The sequence below is a fragment of the Anguilla rostrata genome, chromosome 2, assembly GCF_018555375.3.
Source record: "Anguilla rostrata isolate EN2019 chromosome 2, ASM1855537v3, whole genome shotgun sequence".
NCBI lineage: Eukaryota > Metazoa > Chordata > Actinopteri > Anguilliformes > Anguillidae > Anguilla > Anguilla rostrata.
The window spans coordinates 45,968,134-45,993,810 of record NC_057934.1 but is presented as its reverse complement, the minus strand read 5'-3'; the positions used below and the strand labels follow the sequence as shown (position 1 = coordinate 45,993,810).

General features: G+C 43.3%; 1 protein-coding gene and 1 long non-coding RNA gene across 2 annotated transcripts; one reads left to right on the top strand and one right to left on the bottom strand.

Annotated features, from left to right (window-relative positions):
- Positions 1 to 976: 976 nt before the first annotated feature.
- LOC135248197 (forkhead box protein K1-like) lies at positions 977 to 21,823 on the bottom strand. Its single transcript, XM_064322540.1, has 9 exons — positions 21,281 to 21,823; positions 15,269 to 15,466; positions 8,988 to 9,144; positions 8,360 to 8,506; positions 8,029 to 8,222; positions 7,591 to 7,757; positions 7,239 to 7,490; positions 6,746 to 6,982; positions 977 to 6,551 (listed from the first exon to the last, which is right to left on the bottom strand). The coding sequence occupies exons 1-9, from the start codon at positions 21,676 to 21,678 to the stop codon at positions 6,337 to 6,339; spliced, it is 1,965 nt and encodes a 654-aa protein (XP_064178610.1). The 5' UTR covers positions 21,679 to 21,823; the 3' UTR covers positions 977 to 6,336.
- LOC135248199 (uncharacterized) lies at positions 21,691 to 23,950 on the top strand. The gene is made up of 2 exons (XR_010328385.1): positions 21,691 to 21,830; positions 22,907 to 23,950. It is a non-coding gene; the product is annotated as an uncharacterized LOC135248199 (long non-coding RNA).
- Positions 23,951 to 25,677: the final 1,727 nt, after the last annotated feature.

Here is a 25,677-nt window from a genome sequence, read left to right as displayed (position 1 = left end):
ACCCAGTAGAGGGTGCTGTTTCAGTAGAAATCAAAACCATGTTAAGGACAAAGATGGACGTGCAAGGTGCAATCTTTTAGCTTGTCGACTGCATTTCTGCAGGTAATCAGAGTAATCAGTCCCAAGCAAAATAAGCAGGCCCACAGTAGCAACTGTCAGACAATTCAGTAATTTACTACAACAGTACTAGCCCTTCACACTGGTTAGTTGGAAGCTACTATTTCTTTTTTAAGTACAAAACACCACATGGAAGGATACATTATCAGAAAATCATACATTTAAACTATTTGTCCTACTGCCATTGCTTTCACCCTGCAATAATTACTGTTATGCACCAATCTTAAGGAACAGTATCTGTGAATTCCCAAAACACGTCCAACCAATGACAGGCTATGGTAAAACTGGATGAAGGAAAAGTAGCCTTATACACAACGGTGAACAGAGATGCTCTGAGCTGCAGTCACAGCAATATATCACCTCAGTCACCTCACCCACAAGCGCATACATACTGACTGTGCACAAGTTCACTTAAACTAAAATCAAATCACCCTCTATGAAACTGAAGTGAACAACACACTGCAGAACAGTTCATTTTTTGATTCAATTTGCAATATGACATTAAAATTCAGAATCACAGCAAGACACTATGGCTTCCCTGTCCAGTCCCAGGTTTATAGCAACTCTCTTCAGCACATCTAATAGCACAGTAGGCAGCTTGATTCAGTACAAATCAACTCAGCAAATCTTTACCATTTAACTCAGCAAATCTTTATCATTTAAGTCCTAAGCGTACACTACTGGCTAGCTTATGCTTTTAAGTTTAATAACCCATCAATTGCTTACAACAAAAATGAAAGAAGGCCATGCTGAGAAAAAAACCAAACATGAAGCCAACTCTTTTATGTACAAGAGTTAATTTACTGGAAAATGTTCTGTTGGAGTCTGTGAAGTAAAGAAAATTTCTTGAACAAGTATGTTAGAATCCAAATTTTATTTTTTCATGTATACATCCTGATAGAAGACAGGCTCCTGTGGTTGCTTTTGTTTTTAGAAAATTCAATGTTCTCATTTTTGTAAAATCTGTATTGAAAATCAGTGGTTTAAAAGGGGTTGCTTTTAAGGATGTCACCAGCTTATGTGCCCATCCCACAATGCACTGTGCCAAAATTTCAATAACTTATAAATGACTAGAGTCATGAATGTTGATTACCATGCTTGTGGGTCATCGTCATAGCTTTACAGGACTGTCAACGTGAAATAAAGTAACTACTAATAACTGGTTCGGTCGTACACAAACAAACCAAAGGTATTCCCGGGGTACTCCTTACTTTTCAGTGCTTTGTAAAAACTTCCACCCACTGAAACATGACATGGCTTAAATTTACCACTCGTAATCAACGTTGTTCACAACAAACCAATGTCTCTACAAGGTAGACACTACATGTACACGTACTGTTGCTCTGAATCTCTGAGGAACACATTGCTTAGGACATCACATATAGCAATCCCTGTCAAGTTTAACAATGCTACAATACTCCTCTCCTCTTTTACTGATGCAAAGGCAACAACGTCTTTCACATGGTGCCTGATAGCAGGAGCAGTACAGGAAACACACAACCAAGACAAATGAAAGAAGGTTCTAGAAATGAATTAGGTGTCACAAACTGTATGGTTTTACTGTTCCTCCAGTCAGCATACACATGAGCATTATCAGACACACCCGTTGGGCAAACATCAAATTCTTTACTCAACAGGTTTCCTTTGAAGCTTTATTAGACTTGTAGAGTTCAGATTTTCCTATAGCTACAAGGCAAAAGAATAAAATGACAGTGTATTTCAGTCTACTGAGGATGCTCCCGGTACAATAACAAAACAATTACAGAGATGAGCTCTAACTACGTTCCTGTTGCGAGAGTTAAGAAAATATCTGAAACAGTGATTATCAAATATAATGTTTTGCTAAAGCAAAAAAAAAAATGGACAATTTGACATTACATTTACAGAGGAGTCAGTTAAAAAGACATTTTGATGTAGACTTAAGCAAATAAGAAAAAAAAACACCAGAGATGAGCAGTAAATCAAATGGAGAAACACCCCCTAACATGCAACCAATCCATTGTCACGGACTCACGAGCATTACAGGGATAAGACCCTCAAAAGCTCATCTCACCATGAATCATATGCTTAGTGTGCCAACTAATAATGCATTATTCAGACATGAGCCTATCATTACTTTACCAGTTCCAACATTACTGATGATTAAAATGAAAAGGATTCAACCGGGCAGATTTTTTTTTTCTTTTTCAGAAAGTTGATTGATGTTAAAAGGACGTCTTCAATCAAAATCTGACACATCAGTAATTTAACTCCACTACAGAGAGAATTCCCACTTGGATATCACCGGACACACTTCAGAGAAACAGGATTAGTCAATGAAAGCAGATGGGGAAAATATGCTTTGGTGTTGAAGCATGCCGTCACAAACCATTAAATCAGACCATCCACCGCGTACCCTTCACCAGGGATAATGAATACAACTATATATAAAAATTACTTCTCTCAATTTAATTGTCCCTAAAACAGAACCAATCTTTCACACCTGCCAGATTTACAGCCAACTGAGACCAATTATTTTCTACTTTCACAAAACAATCCCACTAGTTACAATATTGAGTATCCCAGACACAGTGACAGTCTTAACCTCCAAGTCATTTTAGTTCACAACATGGATGGATATTTCCATACACCACTCTGTACTCACTTTATGTGTGACTGGAAAGGTAATATAGGTTTATATTATTTTTATGTGAATCTGCAGGATTGCCAACACCAATTCTCACATTTGCCACTGCTAAGGTGGAGCAGTAGATTGACCTGATCACAGAATGCATTTAATTATATGCTTTTGAGGCTTTCCCTGGTCAGTCCATTTTCCTAAAGGTACAGTCACTGACAGACACCGTCAGTGTCCTCATTAATCACTCTTTGTCAAGCGGGGCAACCACTACTTTGAAAGGATATATTGTACCATTAAGCTGTGAGGGTGTCCTGCCCTCACAGTCTCATTTAGTGTGTGAGCGGTGACATCACAAGGGAAAACGCCTTGCAGAGTTCTTACTATTAAATTAGACTACCATTGGCTTATGCCTTTTAAATGCCAGACTTGTCACTTCTACCAATTAGTCAGAAATTTTGTCCTCTGCTAGAAGTTTTTTTTAAGTGAATGTGTACTATCTGCTTTTAAATTGTGTGTCTATAAATGGAGGACAAATATGTACAATTAAAAACAAAAACAGAAAAACGAGGGAAAAAATGTATAAAGATTCCATTCAATTATGGAAGCCACATGTCATTGTCTTCTAACAAACCCGACGCTGCTCAGCCTTCTTGACGAGGCCTAGGTTTCATTTTGTGCTCCCCGCATTGTAAAGCACTTACACAATTGTACTGCACTAGAACAAAACACTGGCACATTCCGACCATGAGGTAAAACGGACTTGAAGACAGGTGTGAAATGGTGGGATGGCAGGAAGAGACAGGAGACCCCTGCCACAGCCAGGAGAGATGCTGCCACAACGTGAACACAATATCCTGCTCACTGGAACGAGGCAAGACTGCTGAACAATCAACCGATACAACAACGCGAGACACAGGTAAACCAAAAAAGGAGAATGCAACTTGTGTTCAGGAAACATGGTGAATTTTACATTATAAAGTTGAATCTACAGCAAAACCAAAAGCCCAGAGTTGTCATGAAAGGTCAACCTATGTACTGTAATGAGACCGCCTTAAGGAAAAAAAAAAAGCCACCGCAGATTATTATATTCCAAAAATAAGAAACTACGCAAATAAATTCATGCAAGTCTTGCATTCAAAATGTAGTTTCCATTTGTTTTCCCCATAAACCAGCAACAGAGAAAGAAATAGGACATTGATGCATCTCTCCTTGATATATTTGTCTGACAAAATGTAAAAAGCAGGCTTAGACCTGTAGTCTTACTGATGAGCGGCACTACCCAATAGGCTGTCTGATACATATTAAAAGTCTACTTCTATTATAGCTCCAAATCAGCACTGTGGGTCTTTTTTTTTATTCTACGGTCGTTTTATCTCTTAAATAAATATTACTTAGGATGACAGGTGTACATTCTAAAGACTGAGAGGGAAATGACCATAACAGCTCAGATATAGGCTACATGATGTCCACACAAATACCGACGCAATTGCATCATAATGAGCGCAGGTCACTGAATCTTTGCCAAACCTTTAAATAGGAGCAATGCCTTGTTGCCTTCTGTGCACTTGAACATTCCTTCTGAAAGGCTCTGCTCATTAAGCGATACAGCAGATACAGAGACAGGGCAGCATTGCAGGTGAAGAGAGCCATTTTGCTGTTGACTGCATTGGCAATGCGCGGCGCCTTTGCACGCAGCATGCCACTTCAATCAATATGTATAGCAGAACCAATGTTATTTATTTGGACGGGGAAACCACTAGTCTCGAAACCATTTAGCAATAATACCTTTTTTTTAGAAAATACTGCTTAATAGTACAAACTATTAAATTACAAAACATTTACTACATTCATTAATTTTTTTATTGAGAGAATTAAGGCACTTGGTGAGAAAATGATTTTCATCAGTTTTCCAAGCCCTACTGCACGTATGCATCTCACGATGACATCACAGTTGTGTCCACTTCCCTCCATTCACTAAGAACCGCCTAGCTTGTAAAAAATTATTTTACCATAAACCTATCTTGAAAGCCAGTGACTGACTACATAAAATGGTTTGCTTTTAAACACGGTAAGAAAATCTTCCTAGCTACACACGGCTTTCCATGAGGCCACAGAGAACCTGCTGCCAGATACGTTAGCGAGTGCGCATTTTACAAGTTTGAGAAAGATAAATATATTCGAGCCATGCATAGACTCGGTAGAGCAATTTTCAGAACAGAAACATTCCTGCCAAATTATCCTTGAAAAATAACATTACTATTTTCAGTGTGGCTTCTCCCTTCATAGGCTCAAGCTGCCAGGCTCGCTCTACAACTTAGTCTGCATTCTGGGTTTCTGAGCTTGGGGTCAAACGCCTTTGGGTCCCAGTAGTGTCTCTCTCTCCAATAAGGGTCCTAATTCAAGCTCATGTATCCGAATATCACTTCAGAGACTCCCGCAGAGTGAGCTGGGTCACCCACGGGAGCAGACGCTGAGGGCAGACCTAATAGATTTATTAGGCTCTGATGTCACCACAGTCAGGGCCCTCTGCAGACAGTGCTATTTATCACGTCATCGCGAAAGGGAAAATAACGCATCTGTTTCCCTGTGACTCGTAGGGTAAGGAGCCTAACCACACAGGATCGCTTTCTGAGAGCCGTACATTATTTCTGATGTGCAGGGCCGCCCTTCGATCGATCTTTACATTTAAAAATGAGCGAGTAAAAATTCCCAAGTACCCCCATTAAAAGCTATGTTCTTCTGTGCCAAGAATACTGAACAGAGGGCTGCATGAAAATCATGAACCGTTAGAAGGACATCGTACATTCAATGAGCGAATTAAATTTTGCTCTAAACATTATACAAATTACAAACTGTGACATGTAAAATACATATATATTTCTATCTCTTAATAGTATGCTAACGGTCTGTGACAGCAAAATACTTTATATCTACCAAGTTAGACAGCTTCCCCTTGGGAAAAGAGCAGCTTAAATCCCAGTTTGCTTTTTCACGCTTTTGCACCCTGTTTGTTGTGCTTGATATTGTTTCTATTTGTAAGAAACTGATGTTTGTGGACAGAGCGTGTATCAGAGCCAAAAGCCGACGATAAAAAGGGAGCTAAATACATCCTATTCATAACAGCCATATCAGAAGCTGAGAAAAAATTCCCCTGCCAACACGCAATGCTTCCATTCAGAGAAACATCTCGGTAAAAATAGCTGCATGGTTTTTTTCGTTTTTTTTTTTTGGTCCCACCCCGACCCATGTTAAAGCACTACTTTAGGGTATCTAAAGTTGAACAGTGTTCCTCTCCCTTTTTTGAGGACCGATGACGTTTATGTTAAATCGCATGTAAAATAAAAGCGGTAGGAACACTTTTTTATTTTAAGGCTTAATGGATTAATGCATTTTAAGCACACAAAACTACGGCTTTAAACACAGTCAAAACCTCTTTCCTCAAAATGATACAATCAGTTGTCGGGCGTTTGAACTGCCCTTGCCACTGCGGTACTGAAAGTTCTTGATAAGAGACATCCCACCCCACGTTTGGCACCTCGGGTTCACGGTGTTGCAGAACACACAGTGAGGAAAATTTCCTTTCTCTTCGTCCGTCTCCTTTATTCGCTGGCATCCTGGGCCTGTGCGGTTGCCGCTACAATAACCGGCTGAGGAACGGGAGCCACGCCGCCGTCCTCCATCTTAGGCCGCTTAGCCTCGGGCTCGCCTGGAGCCGAGGCCCGCATCTCTGCCTCCGAACTGGGGGACCTGTTCACCACAACCGGGGGTGAGGTGGAGGCCTGGGCAGCCAGGAGCTGAAGAGGGCTGGTGACAGCTTAAACAAAAAAAAAGAAAAAGACAAAAGAAAGCAGAAGAAGGAAAATTAAACAAAAACAATAATTTTCTGATCAAAACAAATCATTAAGAAATGAAGTTAATAAATGCTTCTGAACACTTAAAATAACTCTGTCAAGAGAACAATAATTCAGTTCAACGTGGTATGTGGGGTAGGATGGAGCAGGAGCTTACTGTAGGTGGGCCCGGAGACACTGGTGACGGGGAGGGCGTGTTTGCCGTTCTGGGTGACGGTCCGGACGGGCAGCTGGTGCTGGCCCAGAGAGAGGGGCGCCTGCTGCACGATGGCGAAGGTCTGCTGGCCGCCGCCGCCACCGCCAGGGCTCACGTGGCTGCTCACGGCCTGGATGACACGGCTGGTGGTGGTGAGCGGCGCGTAGCTGGCCGCTGGCTTATCGTCCCCCGCGCCGCCTGCAGAACGCACATGCAGCACACTCGCGTAAGGGCAGGCAAACCGACTGCGTCGCTGCTGATAGGGACTGGAGCTGCGCAGCGTTCAGCTCGGACGGCCATTGCGGCTCTCCTGCTGCTGCTTTGCTTTTCTCTGGCCTTTTTAGAGAACGCTGCGAAACTGAGTGACATCATACAGTCACTAAAAACCGCAACTGACTTTAAGTTTGAAATATTCTATTACACCTCAGAGCAGAGGTAGTGGAAATGGCTGTACCTCTGTGCTCTGGCGCACTCTCCTCTGCCCCCTGCAGGCTGCCCGGTGCGTTGGTGTGGGCCAGGATGTACCCGTTGGAGGAGCTGGCTGAGGTGGTCATCACTCGCACCATGGTGACGGTGGGCGCCGGCTGGACCATGTGGATGGCGTGGCCAGAGAGGGAGGCGGGCATGTATGCCAGGGGTTTGGCCATGATGGCGGTGGGCTGGGGGGGCACTGCCATGATGACCGGCTGGCCGCTGACTGGGGAGCCTGGGGACACAGCGGAGCAGAGAGAGGGGTAGAGCGGGACCGGCGGGCGGGGCGGAGCGTGGCGACGCGGGGGCGGGAGACGGAGGCCGTGCGGCCCTACCTGGCGCGCTCTGGGTGTAGCGGTACTCCGGCACGGACGCCAGCTTGGAGCTGAAGTCGTGGTCATGGGAGACGGGCGAGCCCTCCCGGGACAGGCACTCGGGCGTCTGCAGGCCGCTGGCTGGGGGGGACAGCAGGCCGGGGTGCGTGGGGGAGGCCGGGGCACTCCTGGACACACAGAGTACGGGTCACTCTCACACTCAACCAGAACCAGAACCAGAACCAAAACACTAACAGCATGCGCTAACTTTTTCTTCACGAGAGACAGACTTACTTGGTTCTTCCCAGCCCAGTGACAGCAAGAAAAAAAGAAACAAAATCAAAAATGAAAGGCTAAAGACACAAAAAAATCACATGTAAAGTACCCCAGGACTGCCATTAGAAAATCCCACAATTACACCTGTCCGCTGTCTGGTTTGGCCCTCAGGGGCACCCTTACCTGGAGGACAGGGGGCCAAAGGGGGTGCGGAAGCAGGACACGCCCCTCTGCCGGCGCTTGCGGAAGGCCTGCTCCACCAGCTTGGCCTCAGAGGACGGGTCGATCCTCCAGAAGGAGCCCTTCCCCGGCTCCTCCTGGGAGCGCGGCACTTTGATGAAGTAGCGGTTCAGGGACAGGTTGTGGCGGATGGAGTTCTGCCAGAGAGAGGGCAGTGAGAAACAGGCCGCTCGCATTATCCTCTCCAGCGAGGAGGAACATCAAAGACGAGCGCCTGCGTCCTGGGGACTGGAAAGACAGACGCGCGGAGGGAGACAGCGAAGCATTGACTAACCTGCCAGCCCTTGTCTGCAGTCCTGTAGTAGGGGTAATGCTTGGTGATGTGGGCGTAGATGCCGCTTAGTGTTAGCTGTCTGTCCAGAGCCGAGGAGATGGCCTGGACGATGAGCTGTGCGTATGAGTAGGGAGGCTTCGACTCGTCCTGGAGGACAGACGTAGAACGGTCTTTTGTTAAACCCACACATCCATTAAGGTTTGTGCTTTTTTTCCTTAAGCACTTGGCCCATGCTAGAATCAGTAGAACAATAAAGCCTCACAGCTTCTCCCTGTGGGTGTGTTATACAGTGTAAAAGACTAAGCAGCTTCTCCCAGTGGGTAGTGTAGTAAAGTGTAAAAAACTACACAACTTCTCCCTGTGGGTAGTGTAGTACAGTGTAAAAGACTACACAGCATCTCCTTGTGGGTAGTGTAGTACAACGTGGATGACTACACAGTTGCTCTTTAGTGGAATCATAACAGGCAGAGGCATATATGAAACTCCAGTCATGATATTTATGGGAAGGCATCTGCTTAAGACGAGGTTGTAAAAACGTTATTCCCAGACAGGCCGTGCAGTTTGAAACGGTCGAGGTACACGGTTTTCATGCGAACGTGACAGCGGTCAGCGCGGCGGGGATGCTCACCTTGGGGCTGTCCCCTCCGGACGCGTCAGCCTGCTGCTCGGACACGGCCTTGGCCGCAAACTCCGCCGCCAGCTGCAGGTCTGAGGTAATGTTGCGTCCGAAGCGATACCCAGAGGACCCTGCTCCCCGAGGACTCACCGGGCAGGAGTTCGGAACGCTGAGGAGGGGAGGCGAGGCGCGAGTTACTTCCAACACAAACAGAGGCCTTTGTAGATTTAACATGGATGTTCATTATTTGAGCTCATTTTTTTTAAACATATTGCTCTAAAATGAATTGAATGGGAAATGAAAACATTAAAACTGCACTGCTTGAACGTGTGAATGTCTGTACAAACACATACATCCCCATATCCTCCACAAGGATTCAGCTCACACATGATTTTCATCAAGTTGCCAAGGCAACAAATGCAGTACAACAAAATGGCAGCATTTTACTGCTGTCAAGCTTCTGTAACAAATTTGAAAATAAGACATCTTTAATAATTTTTCAAACTTAAAAAATGTGGAATTAAATCCGAATTAAATCTGATTGATTGATTTTATTATATAATTTATGATATAATTTTTTAAAAGAAAATAAACATACATCTGAAGCAAGCTTCTCATACACATTTTTTTTTTTTAACTATCAAGGATAAATGCAATAAAGCTAATAGCTTATTTCCATTGTGGTTCATTTATTCAATCATCAATGGAATTCAACATTCAAATAAAATGTGCATTTGTCATTCAAAAAAATCCTTAAACTGCAAAGTGAAATTGAAACGAGCTCAGAAAGATTTTCAGCAGGATGTCAATCTAACCACAGAAATGCAGAGTCTGGGCGTGGAAAGGTGACAGCAGTGAAGAGCGGCATGAACAGAAACACGCCTCTCAGAGAGAGAGGACGCTGCGTGAAACCTGATCGCTGCTACAAAACTGACACCACTTCCTGCCCTGTGGCCCTGACCTCGGGCCCCATCTGTCCAAACGTCTCGCACGTGGTTACAGCTTTAGTGTTCTGCTGGAGGAGGCAGCCATGTTTACATTCCTCTGTAGCGTTTCTCACATGCGTGAGCGAATGGTGAGCAACAAAACCCCGCCTCTGTTCTCAAACCGCAATTCATGTAACACCAAATATTTACTCTCGTTGTGGATGAGGAAAAGTGCTATAATTAATGAGCAGCTCATTGCTGTGTTCATCAGCATGAACATCACTCTCCTGCGTGTGGCATAAAATCGTTTAGGCATGCATCCAATCGGCCACCTGGAAATAAAAAGACTGCAGAAAAATGGTGCGTTTTATAGCGTTCTGTGTCGGTTGGGAGCCTGTTGGTTGCAAAACTGCCCTTCATTCAGCTGCCTGACATTCACACAGCTACGCAACTCCTCCAAAACACTTCAGTTTTTTCATGATTAAAGAGCCGCTTTAGCAAAGCATTTTTCATCAGCCCCAGATTTTAAAAAATAAAAATAGTTAAGTAGATTGTGCTCATCTGCAATGACTGGCAGTCTAAGGGTGGAACAGAGAGCAAGCCTTTAGCCTGCCAAGTGAGACTCCACATGCACCCGCTCAACCCACCCAGCAAAACCCTCAGCCTAAACCCACCTCCATATGTGGCTGTATTTGTTATTTTGTCCACTGAAGTTGCTCTAAAAAAACTGAAATCAAAACACTGAAAGACAGAGTGACGCATGGCAACAGACTTAAAAAAACAAAACAATAAAGTGACCACTAGAGGGCCCTATAAAGGTATACATGACATGTTCATAATCAGCGTCAGCACATGCTCATTGGGCAGAGAGGGAGGAGGAAAAAAAAAAAAAAAGTTGGACTTTCGCTGGACGGTTTATTTTTTCCTTCACAGGCTTGCCATCTGTCCAGCACTCCAGAAAAAGGAAGATACAAATCACTCCTCTCTACGAGCACCGCCATTTCCACAGTTATTCACGTTCCTCCGTGGCAGAGCGGGCGGCTCGGCCATTTCCCCCTCCGGCCCCGGCATTCGCGCGCGTGCAGGATGACTGGCGGCCCTGCTGCGGACAGGAGCGTCCCCGCCGGCGGCCCTACACCACCGGGCGGCTCCGGCCCGGTCGCTGCAGGCCTCCGAGCAGGCGGCTAAAGCCCATCACAGCGGCCCGAGCGCGAGCGGCGCTGTTCGCAGAGCGGTTAGGGAGAGGGGATGAAACGCTCAGTGACGTCTCTCCACGCGGGCCTGCGCCGACCGCCTCCACTGATGCCGCGCAGAAGGGAGAAGCGGGGTATTTTTAAACGGCTCCGGCCAACCAAATTTAGCCTCCTGCGGCTTTGCTTCCCCGGCCTGTTGACGGGACGTTACGCAACGCAGACGGAGGGGAACCTGAATTTGTTTTTCAAAATGGCAGGCTGTGAGGACCCCGGAGAGCAGGAAGCGTAAAGCCGTTTGCTCCCGCCCGGGTTAGCCCCTCGTTTTAGTCACTGCTGAAGCATTCTGGGTAAGGACCCATTTTGTAGTCCCAGTGCCGTCTACATGCGGTTGCCCTGCAGGTGAAGTACAGGGCATGGCAATCTACGAGGCATGGCCCTCTCATCTGTGGAGTATTTCATATTCGGTGACTACATGGTTAGCTAATAGCACGCCACTGAGGCCTTTATCTAGATGAGGGTGCAAGGTTAAAGTACACGCCTGAGACAGCACTTTGACAAAGCTGGAAAACAACACTAGCTGCCTCTGAGCAGCCAAATGAATAATAAACAGTCTCTCACACCCCTCCACCAGCCTGCGTGAAACAGCTCAGAAAAGGCTGAGGCGGTTTCACTGCTGCATGCTGAACAGCATGATACACTATATCAGGTAGGGTATTATTACTACCCAAACGTTACCCTCACATAAAGCGTTTCACTGAAAAAACATAGAGTTAGCAGCAAGAAAACTTAGCCTAATGTGTAATGTTAGTACAATATTTACAACTTTTTTCTACAATATTCTGCACATATATTTATTTTAGAGCTCTAGTATTTCAGCAGGAAGCGGATAAATTATACCGACTCCTGACAGTTTTATTTTCCTATCACGCCACAAAATTTGGAACACTGAATCTGTAAAGTAACACCGGAATGCTCAAGTTTTGTAGTTTCAAAACACTGTCTGCATGCATGAGTGAAACGTGTGACAACGGGCACCAGGTTAAAATAAGCGAAACCCACCCCCCAATTTCCTCTTCAAAGTTTAAAAAGTACAGGGAAAACAGGCTTCTGCTTCTTTAACTTCTGTGGGTTAAAAAAAAAACTGATTTTTCCTGATCTGAGTGCAGACATGTTAACTCCGCCCCCTTCAACAGAGTTTTAACAGTTGCTGTGCAAGAACATTTATGTTGGCAAGCAGCTGGAGACCACAAACAAATCTTACAGTTGTCTGAAATGAAACAAAGGAGGTACAACCCTTTGTCTGTCTGCAACCTGATGAATACTTTCTACTAGACCTCCAGGACCTCAATGGCAATAAGGCAGCTTTTGTTGCCACTGCAGAAGTAATGGCTGCAATAAGTCCATCCCCTCCCTCATGTGGGGTCATGTGATCAATTGTACCCTTTCCACATTCAATGTGTCTGGAATGTCCAGCCTGAAGCCCTTTTTATCCTGCTTTTCCTGGGGAGACAAAGCCCTGCTTAAAAAGAACCCGATTTTCATCATCAATACAAACAAGAAAAAAGCAGACCTTAGAAAAAAATTCAGATGATAGAGAGGAAAACCTGTCTAACTGGATGAATGGTGCAGAACCCTGGTGCGCAGTTTGTTTTGGGTACAAGAGCGGGCCGGTGGAGCCTGTCTGAATAAGGGGTCGGTCAGGAGGGAGGACGGGAGGGAGGGAGAAGGGGAGGGGGAGATGCAGCAAGGAGGGCTCTGAAAAGGAAACTCGGAGTGGCTGTTAACACTCAGGCACAACAATCCTCTCTCCACCAATCAGCATGCGCCAAGCCCAACACATGCCATATATGGAATATGTACACACAGGCTCACACTGCAAGCCACACAGGGAGAGGAACAGGACAGCCACTGGGGGCAGGGCTCGCCTAAGACTGGTGGGAAGGAGAGAGCACTTTCCATTCACTCCGAAGCTCATTAAAATGGAAATATATTCAATTAACAAAGAAAGCTTTCGCAAAGAAGTCCAAACTAATATTAACCATTTTGCAAAGAACACCCTTGCATGACACGTACACTAAAATGATAAAGTATGACAAAAAAGATATGGTTTGTACTAAAAAATTCTGTCCAGCATGCAGCTCCACTGTAGCTCACCAAGAAATTGTTTCAAATATCACATAAGCCACTGCTAAAGTAACGTGACAGTGAAACAACAGTTTGAATGACCAGCACCAGGTTACCTCAGCTTAATCGGCACAGCAGAGCTATGAGAGAAACTGGCAGCACTGCAAGCCACCTTTGGTTCATGAGTCGGTTACAGACAACGTATGGGGCGTACTGTACAAGTTACAGTTGCATACAAAATAGTATGGGGCACTGGGAACTTCACACAGACATCCCTTTGCTTAATATCTTTTTCCCATGGGACCGTGCTCAAAGAGCGCACCTGGTCCAAGGCTCACATGACCCGTGGCATTCCAGATATGTGCTGCAAATCAGAATGACCAGAGCTCCTCGCTGGCCAAAGTGAACCAAAGCAGGGAGCAGCGGAGGCCACTCCTTTCTAAGAAGGCCTTTTGTTTACATGCAGTAACCGGCCTGCGAGCGGAGACGGAAGGGAGACGGGTTATCGGGTTCCATCTTCCCCCGGCCATAAACAGCATACCGCGCGGGAGACACGCCTTCCCCAGCGCTCTGTGGGACGGACATGCGGGCGCACGGCAGGCCGGTCAGACAACGGGAAGCGCTGCTCGGAGCACGCTGGAGCACAGCGCGCTGAAAATATCTTATCCTGAGGAAAAGCTGAGATCGGTTGAAAGGCTATCAACGACCTCATTTACAGATTGCAGATTGCCATTTCCTGGCAGCAACTGACACCGATATTGCGCTAACAACCAACTTGTTTGAGATGAGTGAGAGCAATTGATTTTAAATGGTTAGACGGCAAACAAGCTTAAATCAAGCTGCTTGCTAACAAGTCTCAAATCTGTATTTTCTAAATCAAGTGAACGATACTGATATTTCAGTTACGTCATATAAAATATCCATCTGAATGGCCTGCTCTCTGTAAATCTGAATGCATTCAGAAATCATTGGGGAAATAATTACTTCCCAGTGACACAGACAGGTTAGCAGTATGAACATCACTTCTTTAAATATTACTCAGAACAAGATACAGAAAAGCTCTACATTTAAAGCAGTACTCCTGCTGTTTAAGAATCTCAAAAAGAATCCATAAAAAACTTGCAAACCTACTCTGGAATTGCAAACACTTGGGCACAGAAAGCACGCAACCAAAGAAAATCTCACCTATAAATGAGTTTATAGTACAGTCAGACATTAATCTTACAAATGCTGCTGTCATGACAACCATTTCCTTCTTCACTGTAGCTCATGGAAGTACATACACATGAGGAGACTGCTGGAGTAATGACACTGCATGAGACTTTATATATGACAAGAATTACAGCTATGAGGGCCACAATACAACTCCTAATTTTAGTAAATAGCGATGCATAAAGTGTAAATGAACACGGAAACTTAACTAGCTTGCTATATCTAGACTGCCATCGTGACTTGTGTTCTATTCTGATTATGAGAAGTGTGCCACAACCAGAACAACCGAGTTGGCCAGTGTATGTTTCTCTATTTTACTGTAACAGGACTATGTTTCCAAACAGTGAGAAGTTGAATCACTCCCAGAAATCACTCACGGGCAACTCCCAGACACATTCTGGAAATTTCAGGGGACTGACAGTTGGGTATGCTTCAAGGACAAGGTGACATTTTTCAAAATCACAGTAGTCGTTTATATTCTAAAACTGAGAGAAATAATATCCCGAGTGACATTTAATTTTATAAGACACCACTTAGCTAACATGCCCATTCCCACACACAGAATGTGTCCTTTTTTTTTTTCCCTTTAACAAGTGCAAATACTGATTCTCATGTGGCTCTTGGCATTCCAAGGAATTCCAAAATATTCAGCCTCCATCACACGCAGATAAAACACAAATCAGTCGGCAAAGATGCTACAACCACAACACTGGCAACCTCATGACCAAATAAGACTGTAAAGCGATGCTTATGGCAGTGAGCGTGCAGAGCGGTGGTGGTGGGGCGCGGGCGAACGGAACCTGCTCCCAGCTCCACGCGCTCACGCTGGTGCCCCTACCTGATGGTGCCCGTGGGAGAGGGCAGTGGACTCATCATGTTCCTGAAGTCCGTATCGGGAATGTTGATTTTCAGAGGAGAGATCTGGGGGTACAGCGGTCGGACTGGGGACAAGGGAGCCTCCTCCTTCACCTCCTCCTTGTGGTAGAGCGCGGTGAACTGAATCTTTATGACCGTGCTGGGGAACCGAAATGTGCACCTAGCAAGCAGGAGGGAACAAGACATAACCACTTCAGTATAGATGGCCAAGGAAGCTACACTTCTGACACTGAAACACAAACCACAGGACAAGTACAATCACTGATCTAAGCTCCCGGAGCAGACTAAATGGACAACATGAAGGAGTTTGAAAAGCTTTGCAAAGACTGTTTTTATCCAAAGTCACTCTCTTTTGTATCCAGAATACAACCAGACGTTAGCAAATGAGACCCTTGTGCACTTGCATCTGAAAGAAAAGTTTCAGACTGTGACCTCCAATAGCACATTCGTCCATACACTCTGCTAGTCATTCGATAAACTGCCAGAGTAAAAGCTCTTCAGGGGACACTCAAGAGCACACTACTCATAGAACCAACCAATGTCACATTCACATTCATTTGAAGAGACCTCCATTGTAATTCCCCCATCAAGATCACTTGACCTGCTCAGTGAATGCTCTAGCAGAGAGGATTGTGATGGGTCAATTCTGCATACATTATCGCTCCATCATCTTATTCAAACTTCTTCCAGCTACTCAATTTTTCTCTTATGCACTACCGAGGAAATAAATAAATCTCAAAGTCTTAGTGTCTGAGGTAAGCTCTGCGGCGGTATCTGCTTTGGTTTGGAAGGGAGAATATCTGTTTATGTTTTTATGATGTGCCAACAGGTCATAACACAATATTATAAAAGGCCATATTTACTGTCTGAAATACTTGACTCACAGAGAAACAACACACTATTAGGAAAGAAGCATCAAAGTATAGTTGGGCTGCATCGAATTTGAAACTACCATTCTGTATTCTAAGCAATTACAGAACTACTGCATACAAATTTACCCCAGCAATCATAGTAGTAACATGGTCTAACCAAACTAAAATATGTAGCTACCACTACGTACATCTTTTTTTACACCTATAAATGCCTACATTCCAAAAAATACAAAAAGAAAATGGATACACAAGTAAAATTAAATTCCTTGTCACTGACAGTTGGGTTTATACATCTCTGGCTAGAGCACAATTAAACAAAGCAAAGTGTCACAGCTCTTTGTTCAACAAGCAGGCCTACTTACTTAAAGGACACTGAAAACTGCACTTTGAGAAATATCATTAGTTCAGCTCACAATGGACTTTTCCATGGAACTCCACCCCCATAGATACTGTTGCTACCTCAGTCATATGACAAGTTTTAAGGAGTGGGGGGGAAATGGAGCAAATCTTGTTCAAAGCACATTTTTCTCATAAAATTTCGGCCAGGTTGCCACCCATAAAAGATACGAGGTGCACATTAGATGCATTGGACGTGGCATAATCAGCTGTAGCCAAAAAATTCCAGCAGGCACAGCCTCAAATAGGATTACTTTAGATAGACGGAGGTAAAAATACACCATGCTGTTCCCCTACTGTGTTTTTAAACTGTCCCCAGAACAGCCTGGCTGTTATAAATGAGCACAGCTCCCTCACTACACACTGAAACCCCCCCCCCCCCAAACAGACACACATACACACACACACACAGCTCAGCAGAGGAAATATTTACATAAGCACAGCAGCGGAAAGCCACATTTACAAAGTGCTGTCTTCTCTTTTTTTGGACGGCGGGCTTGGCGTTCACTCAGACACTCACAGAAATGGTGGTCGCTGTCGGCTGATGTTTTGTGGAGTGTGTCACCGTGGAGTAATCGCAGTGTTGGTGATGGAAACATGCATCCACCCTGTTTATCACCACCATAGTGGAACTGCGGACCTCAGCCAAACCCCATGAAGATCTTCAGACTTAGACCCAATGCTCATGAACAGCAGACCCACAAATATCCCAAATAAGCCCATGTTAACTGCTAAATGTGCAGATAAAGATACAGTCTGAGCAGGATGGAAGACAACTATATCTTGACAACTGTAGGATGTATGCAAACTACCAGGATTTGTACAGAATCCTATCCAACTCGCATGTTTACAAATAAAAATCTTGGGCTGCTACAAACTCATTATTTCTTGTAGTATTGTTGTTACTCGTTAGGATTGTATACATTAAATGGTTTTTCACTTTTGCTAAGAGGTAGTTGTTCTTAATATTTAATAACCAAGTGTGCAATGACAAATCAGAAATCAACAGGCATTGGAGTCAGTAAAATCTCATACCAAACACTAGTGAACATCAGAGGCTTTAGGCCTAACTGGTGAAAAAGAAATGGGACAACTAAAAAATAACCCATTTGAACGGTGCTGCTCAATGGCTACAAAATACAGGCCACAGAACCTTTCAATATAAATAGTGTTTTATAGTAATTCACCGCTGGTGAAACAAGCTTCAGAATGCATGCATCAAGTTGGACTCTGCCTGACAAACATTGCTTAATCTGCTCAATGGCTGGAAATCATATTCGAGAAAAGAGTGAAAAGTTGTTTGCACTCTTCAGAATATTGGAGATAAATTGCAGAACCAGAGCCTCATTTTGAGCCACTGCGAAACTGAAATATTTACCCATGCAAGTTGGCTAAACATGAAACAAACAATTCAAAACATTGGTATTGCAAAGGAGAAGTCAATATTTTGACCACATGCATGTTTGCATTATGCAGTTTAGTGCGGTTTTCTCAGTCACAGTTTCTCATATTAGCAAACATGAACCCTAATAAAACAAATGTTTCATGCATTCAAAGAGAAGGTATTAGCATACACAAATGGAAGTACAGTGTGCCACCTTTAATTAACTTGGCCATGCTTGATACTGTACTGTGTGATCCAGAGCCACAGAAGCTGTCCTTCTGGACAATATGCTGGGAACCCTCATTCAAGCCTGTAAAGAGTGCATATAGAAATCCAGGCCATGTGTTTAGAAAGCGGAGGTATCATGAACAATATCCTAACCCTTTCTGAATGAACACAAGTTATTTGACATTCTATATCCTGCTTTTACACCGCATTCTTTGATAGACACCAACAACAAAACTGACTTTTCAGATCCAAAACAGCATTACTGCCAAAAAGTAAGCCTAGCATCAACATCAGATCGCCATTTCCAACCTGCTTCTGTGATCAGGCCATGACCCAACTGCAGAAAGGGTGAAGTGATGTGGATTAATGTGAAGTGCGTTGGACACTGGAGAGTAAAGTTTTACATATTAACTGCATACCCACGTTACACTACATCCTCCTTAAAAAAATAGAGCCATTGCTACTCAATCATCTCTACAAATACTGTACGCAGTATTATTCATCAGAAAAGCTTTGAAAGCGCGCACATTGGGAAAGTCTCTCTGGGTGCTGGATCGAGGATGAGTCACATGAAAGGACCATGTCTGCACACCGCTAAATGCTCCCAAAAAGTTTAATAAGGACTCATGAGAAAAAACAGGACACGTTTTTAGATCCCACAGGTCTCTTTGACAGATCTTTCGAAGATGCCTGTGGGATTGAAACGTTGTCCTGTTTCTTGTCATGTGATCTTACTAAACCTTTTTGTTTTTGGGAGCATTTAGCAGTGTGTGGGCATTATACTTTAATGCAGTATTATTTGTAGTACAGCCAATGAGAGGGGATTGCAGAGCATACTGTAGTATGCAACTCCAGGATTGGGACAGTTGAGATTAAAATTAAAGGCTTAGGCTACTGTAAAACACTAAAACTACCTCTCTACAGTAGTTTTGTGGTTGCACTGTGCCATTTCTTGACTATAATCATTTCATCAAAAACAAAATCCAACTTCTGTGTTGATTACACTCACATGCAATTAAGAGGTACTAGTCTTGTATTCAGATGACTTCTGAAATCCCTGACTCAGATTTAAATTGTTGTTCTAAGAAACATAGGTACGGATGCTACACTATTGAGGGAGAAAGCCAATCGGGCTGAGCCACCTAAGACAGATTTAGCCTTTTCATCATTGCATATGATCTTGCAAAGCTGTATCTGTACAGAATACAACTTGGTTTGGTGCTTACTGTATATTCACAGGTTTCCAGCAGAACCCACCATGACCAGCTGTCAGACAAAACACATCCATAGTTGGGCTGATCCAAGAATTAGAATGTATTTTTATTTCAGGGATGAATCAGTTGCAGAAAGTAAGGCACCTCACATGACTGGTATGTTTGGAGCCTTATGGCCTAGATAGCAATTATCACAGCCAGTTTATCGTTTTGTACAAATTATTTGTGCAGACCTTATATTTTCTCAGTCTTCTTGTCATAACACTGAATTTCTTTGCAAGGCTTATCTTTAGTTTGATTTGGTCTTTTCAAAGCAAGCATTATGGACTTAAACCAGGTGACTGAGGGTGGTAAGAATGGTGGAGCTAGTTAACATTGTGGCTTACTAGTGAGGCAAACCATTTGCAAGTCTACAAGGATGTAGTATGCAGTGACAAGGTGAGTAATACCATTGCCTCACAGCATGAAGGTATTTAGTCGGAATCTCAACCGAGGGGCTTTTTCTATGTGAAGTTTGCATGTTCTCCCATAGTCCACGTGGGTTCCCACCAGGTACTCCCATTTCCTCCAACAGCACAAGGACATGCAGTAGGCCAAGTCGGAGACTCTAAATTGTGTGTAGGTATGAATGTGTGAATAGTGTGTTGGCTCTGCAAATGATTGGCAACCTGTCCAGGGTTTATTCCTGCCTCTCCCCTACTGTCTGCTGGGATAGGCTCAGCTCCACAATACATTGTTTAGAAAATGGATGGATGTATGGTTGTAGTACTGATAACTTTAAACAGTGAAGAGCAACACAAAAGCCTTCTTTTCACAAGAGTTTTAAAAAGTTAATATTGGATATGAATTAACTAAATGTATGATAACACAAAAGTAGATGAGCAGATAACCCACTCAACCATTTTCTCCAAAAGCCTAAGCTTTCACAAGGTCAATGCTTGGGGGCACGCTCTACCTCACTGAACGTAAAACACCCTCCCCTTAGCTGGTGAGATGTTGCAATGACGTCATATGTTTATGTCAAGCAGACGCCCCCTACTTACGCACGACACCATCACTGCCCAGGCCTAGCAACCGACAGCACTTCAGCTTTCTCGCTAACTTTACGTTATCTGCATTTGCATTCGGATTATTTGCCATGCCCGTATTTAGAATAAATGTTTCAGAAAAACTGAAACTGGATCATTTCATGCAGCAACCAAACGTCATTTTAACAACAGCAAAGTAGAGGTAGCATGTCTAGGTGTCTGTGCAACACGGGCTTAAGAAAATATTTTGAGAAAAATCTTATAACATGTGAAGAGAGTAAGGGACACAGCTAACACAATTTAAATAACTACAGCTATTCTATATTAGGTGTCATATAAGTACTAGCGCTGGGAATAGCACGTTAGCTCGATTAACTCGCTAACATTCGTTAGCCAAGTTAGTTAACGTCAGACAGTTGCCAGGTTAGATCTAGCTATTTTCATTCGGTGACAATGGGATGTTATTTCTATCCTTTGTTAGATAGCTAGCTAGAGATTATTTGCAATTACAACGTGAACTAGCAGTAGACGTAGTTCATCTAAAGTGAGAAACCTGAATAGCCAGCGCTAGGTACTTTAATGAAACGAAACTGTCATCAAAAACTAGCCGTTGGCACATCATGTAGCATAAGCACTAAGAAATAAAGTAGTAAATCAATTCACTAGCTCCCTAGTCAATATTTCAATCGTTATCATTTCACCTAGAAAAGCAGTAAGCTGACAATAAAAGCAACACTGGAATTGAATGAGTTGGCTTGCAAATTAGGTATGAACTAAACCAATTAGCTAGCTAGTAAGAAAATGCAACAAGCCAATAAGCCAGCATGTTAACGCTGTATTTCGTATTCTTACTCTCTCGGCAGTTGAAGTGGGGGAGCACCTCTCCTCTGGAATACACCGTCTACAAAAACACCGTTCTTCCCCAGACAGCGAAGATAAAAAAATGGTTCTTCAAAATGTATCTGCAGGTGCCTCCGGGAGATGAAGCTTGAGTGGCCCATGTTGACATCCACAGAACCATGCGAAGAGTTCCGGCCTACCGTCACCATACTCTGTCGCATTACGAACTCAAAGTCCCTGCCTTCCAACCGTGCGAGGGCCCGCGGAGGAGAGGAGAGCGGCATGGGTGTGATCCCGGTCGCATTTGACGAAAGGGGGAACATTGATGAAGCCCCTCGGACCGGGCTGCACGGTGCAGACTTCAATGCCAACAAGGCCCGGGCTCCGGTATCGTCCCCATAATCAGCCATCTTCTCTCAACACACCGGGAATAGCACCGCTCTTAACCACCAGGAGAAACCGAGAAAGTCGCACTCGCTGTTGCGAAGCAGACACACAACATGGATCGGGCAAATGCAAATACCCGTGTCGGAACTTCTGGATTGGGAATCTGGCTACGGAAGTGAGTCTGTTTTAAAGACTTTATACAAAGCTCTGACAGTGTGACTAGTTAGTGTCAGTGTAGTTGTATGGTTAATCAGACAAATGCGTATCTTTTGAAAATATGATGTTAATGTAGCTAGAATTCCTCACAGAAAATAATATAAATAATCATTGCTGGCCATGACTGTTGTTAGTCCGCATCACACACTCGTGGACTTGGGCCTAATTGCTGAAACTAGCGTTACACATCATTGCCGATGAAAAAAGTATCTTTATATATGCATACAGATATTCTTTTGCTGTATTAAGCATGGTCCCGAATGATGTTAAACGTATAACTGGACACGTCAAATGTGTACAGTTTTAGAAACCATCAAAGGTGAGCTTCTGCGGCGGTATACTGCCCCACATTGGCAAGATTCTAGCCAAGCATGCAACAACGTTCAGGGGATGGTACATAAAGAGTTAAATTGGAGTTCCTGGAACTGTGCGACACGTGCGCTACATGAGGCTTTGATGAATAGGCCAAATTAAAATAATTAACTTTCGGATAAATAACTAGCTATTGAACAAGATCCCAATACTCCATTGACAAGTATATTGCCTTGTAATATATTTCCCATAATTGTTTGCATGAAAATGACGTAAATGTACTGAATTGCCTGTCTTCATTCTGTCTGTTTATAAACATGGAAGGAACAAGAGAAGCCAAAAATCTGGAAACTGGAATTTTAAAGAGCAATGGATGTGGCCTGCATTATTATTTGAGACCACTAGGAGTCATTGTAAGATAACTTTAAGCAGCTATTATCTCGGAATTTATCGGCCTACTGTTGGCTTTACACTAAGTATGTTGCTGCAAACGAAAACAAAAACGTGTTAACTACAATACAGCTGTCTCGATGCGTGTATAATGGTTGTAATGCATGCTTACTGACTTCTCCCCATCACCTCCCAGTATATTTTACCCTGTAAATTAGGAAAACACATTTATATCTCCATGATTCATTTCAATATGATCTTGACCACATCTCACCAGCTCCCCCCCTATCTCTCTGACCTCCTCCACCATCATGTCCCCTCCCGATCCCTCAGGTCCGGTGATGCCAACCTCCTGCAAACCCCCAGGACCAAGCGCCGAACCTGGGGTGATAGGGCATTTTCAGTTGCTGCCCCCTCCCTGTGGAACACACTCCCTAACCACATCAAAAAAGATGCCCCCACACTCCCATCCTTCATCTTTCCCCAGCTAACCCCCCACCCCCTGTGTTGTTTTTACTGTTTTTACTTTTAGACGCAATTTCTTTCCTTTCACCTAATAAAGTTTTATGTCTCTTTCTTTTTGTTTCCCCATGTAAAGCAACTTTGAGTACCTAGAAAAGTTCTATATAAATATGAGGTATTATTATTATTATTATTTAAAGGAAGAGACGGTACATTTGAACAGTAGTACAGTATAGATTTTAAGTGTGTGTGTTTGTTGGGGGGGGGGGGGGCAGTCCACAGCTTCGGCTATGTCATTGGCTAGTTATTACACAGAAGTCGAAATCCTGGAACTTGAGTTTATTTTTTACCTTAAAAGTTGGCTAATTTATCTGTGAATGTTATGGTGCAAAAAGGTTTCAGTGCAAAGTGAGTTTTTTTAACTGTTTGATATTGTCTACCTGAAAAATAGTTTAACCAAAAGCAGGTTCGCCCTGCGTCAGATTTCTGAAGAGGGCGCTCTTACCTTACTGACTGCCGTAGTCCCTGCAGTCAGACTGTGTGTGTTTCAAAACAACAGTAGTTTGATGCATGGGAAATGGGCCTCTACCGGCATGTCATTTTATTTTAATTTTATTTTTTTGCAGCTTCTGGAATAGCGCGCAATCGAGTTGCAAAAAAAAGTTATGCAAATTTGATAAATTTGCTTTGTCTTTGAATTATTACCTTCCAGATGGTTAGTTTTAGTGGCCAGGTGTCCACGCTTTTACCAATTAGGAGCCTATTGAGTCACCTCAGTCTTTAATTTCAAGTTTTGCATTTTTATGCAATTGTTTGCGATATAACACAAGCAAAATAGCATGGGGATTTTATTCTTCATAGCATGCATTGCTGTTTCTGACAATGTGGCTTAAGAGGGTAAAAAATCCCTCTACACGTGAAACGCATCCAATTACGCAAAAAACAGCCTGTTGCAATTCTATGATTGTGGGCGGGGGGGGAATCCCTAGACATTATCTGCATTGAACCCCCCACCCGATGGATCCCGGAGTGTGTCTTTGGTGGGGAAACAGTCAAGAGTACCTTCACGCCAATCAACTTGTGTTGGTACCTCCAAAAGGGAAACTGAATAGGGCGTTCTTAGTGAAACCTGCAGCATTGCGGACGTCCATGCTGCTTTCCACAATAACCACAGTGTCTGTCCTGGTCGTCGTTTTATCAGCGCTTAAACCTGTCCTGCCCTCTATCTCATCCCGAGCATATTGTAAAAGACGGCATTTAAAGTAATTGCTGCCTGGCATCTCTCCCAATAACAGTAGGCCTACGCAGGCGTTGTCACAATGGTCCGTCCAATCAAAATCTAAATTCTCATGATGGTAATCAAAATTAATTAGCAGTCACTATCAATAAACCCGTTTGCAATCAATACTGACAAATTGGTTTCAAACAAAATGGTGTATGATGGTGTATAATTGAGAGCAATGAACAGCTCATTATAATTCAGAGATTTCAGTTACAGTTGTAACAAACACAAGCTCCATCATATTATATGTTGGGTATCTGCAAGCCAAACAGGAAATGGAAAAGGAAGCAACTCTTGATTAAAGGTTCACCCAGCAATGGTTCTGACTGCCCATTAGGGTTTCCTTGAAGGATTGCTTCAGCTTTAAGAGAGTAATCCAAGTGAATGTTTTTTCTCTGTAAAAATAAAACAATCCTGGTTTGGAAAATTTTTGAAAATGTTACTGGGTCGATAGTTTTCAGAGGTGTAATTATGTTTCCATGAGAGAAATGGGCTATTTTGGCAGCAGAACGAAACTTCACTAACTGGATATACACTTTGGCACAAAAAAAATGCTTGGAATCATATAAACTTAAAACCATCTAACACAAAAGAGCAGAAACTGCTGTGTACACCATACAAACATTATTTCGGTCTGTTGCCAAGAATTTATAGGCATGATTAAGTGTGATGTTATAAAAAAAACTTTTTAAAAAGTGTTCACATTGATAACCCAATGTCTTGAATCCACTTTTTTGTGTAATATAAACATGGTTTGGCTAATTACAAATTACAAGTTTATCCAGTTATATAAAACATTTACCTGGTAGCTAAATGAAACATTTTAACATTTGTAATGAGGCATGAGTTTCTGCGGGAAAAGTAGGAGCAATGTTAACATTACATTACAGGCATTTAGCAGACGCTCTTATCCAGAGCAACTTACACAATTTTTTTTTTACATGGCATTACATTGCATCCAGCTGGATATATACTAAAACAATTTGGGTTAAGTACCTTGCTCGAGGGTACAACGGCAATGTGCGACCCGGGAATCGAACGTGCAACCTTTCAGTTACAAGACCAGTGCCTTAGCTATTACACTACACTGCCTGGTCATCTATGACCAGCACCTTTGTATAAAGTTTTTGCTAATTATTGGCACAATGTGGATGGAGCATGGGTCTTGCATATTTATACCAAAATCATGCAAAGTAGGTTTAGAGTTAATCAACTGCATTAATCTTTTTGCATCAGTATTAGTTCACGATAAATGTTGTCCAGGTTTTTAACATATTATGTTGTCTGAATAACCACACTGTACATCAAAAGATTTGGGACAGATTTTTCTACAGAAGTGTGGGATTGGGGAATTTATGAT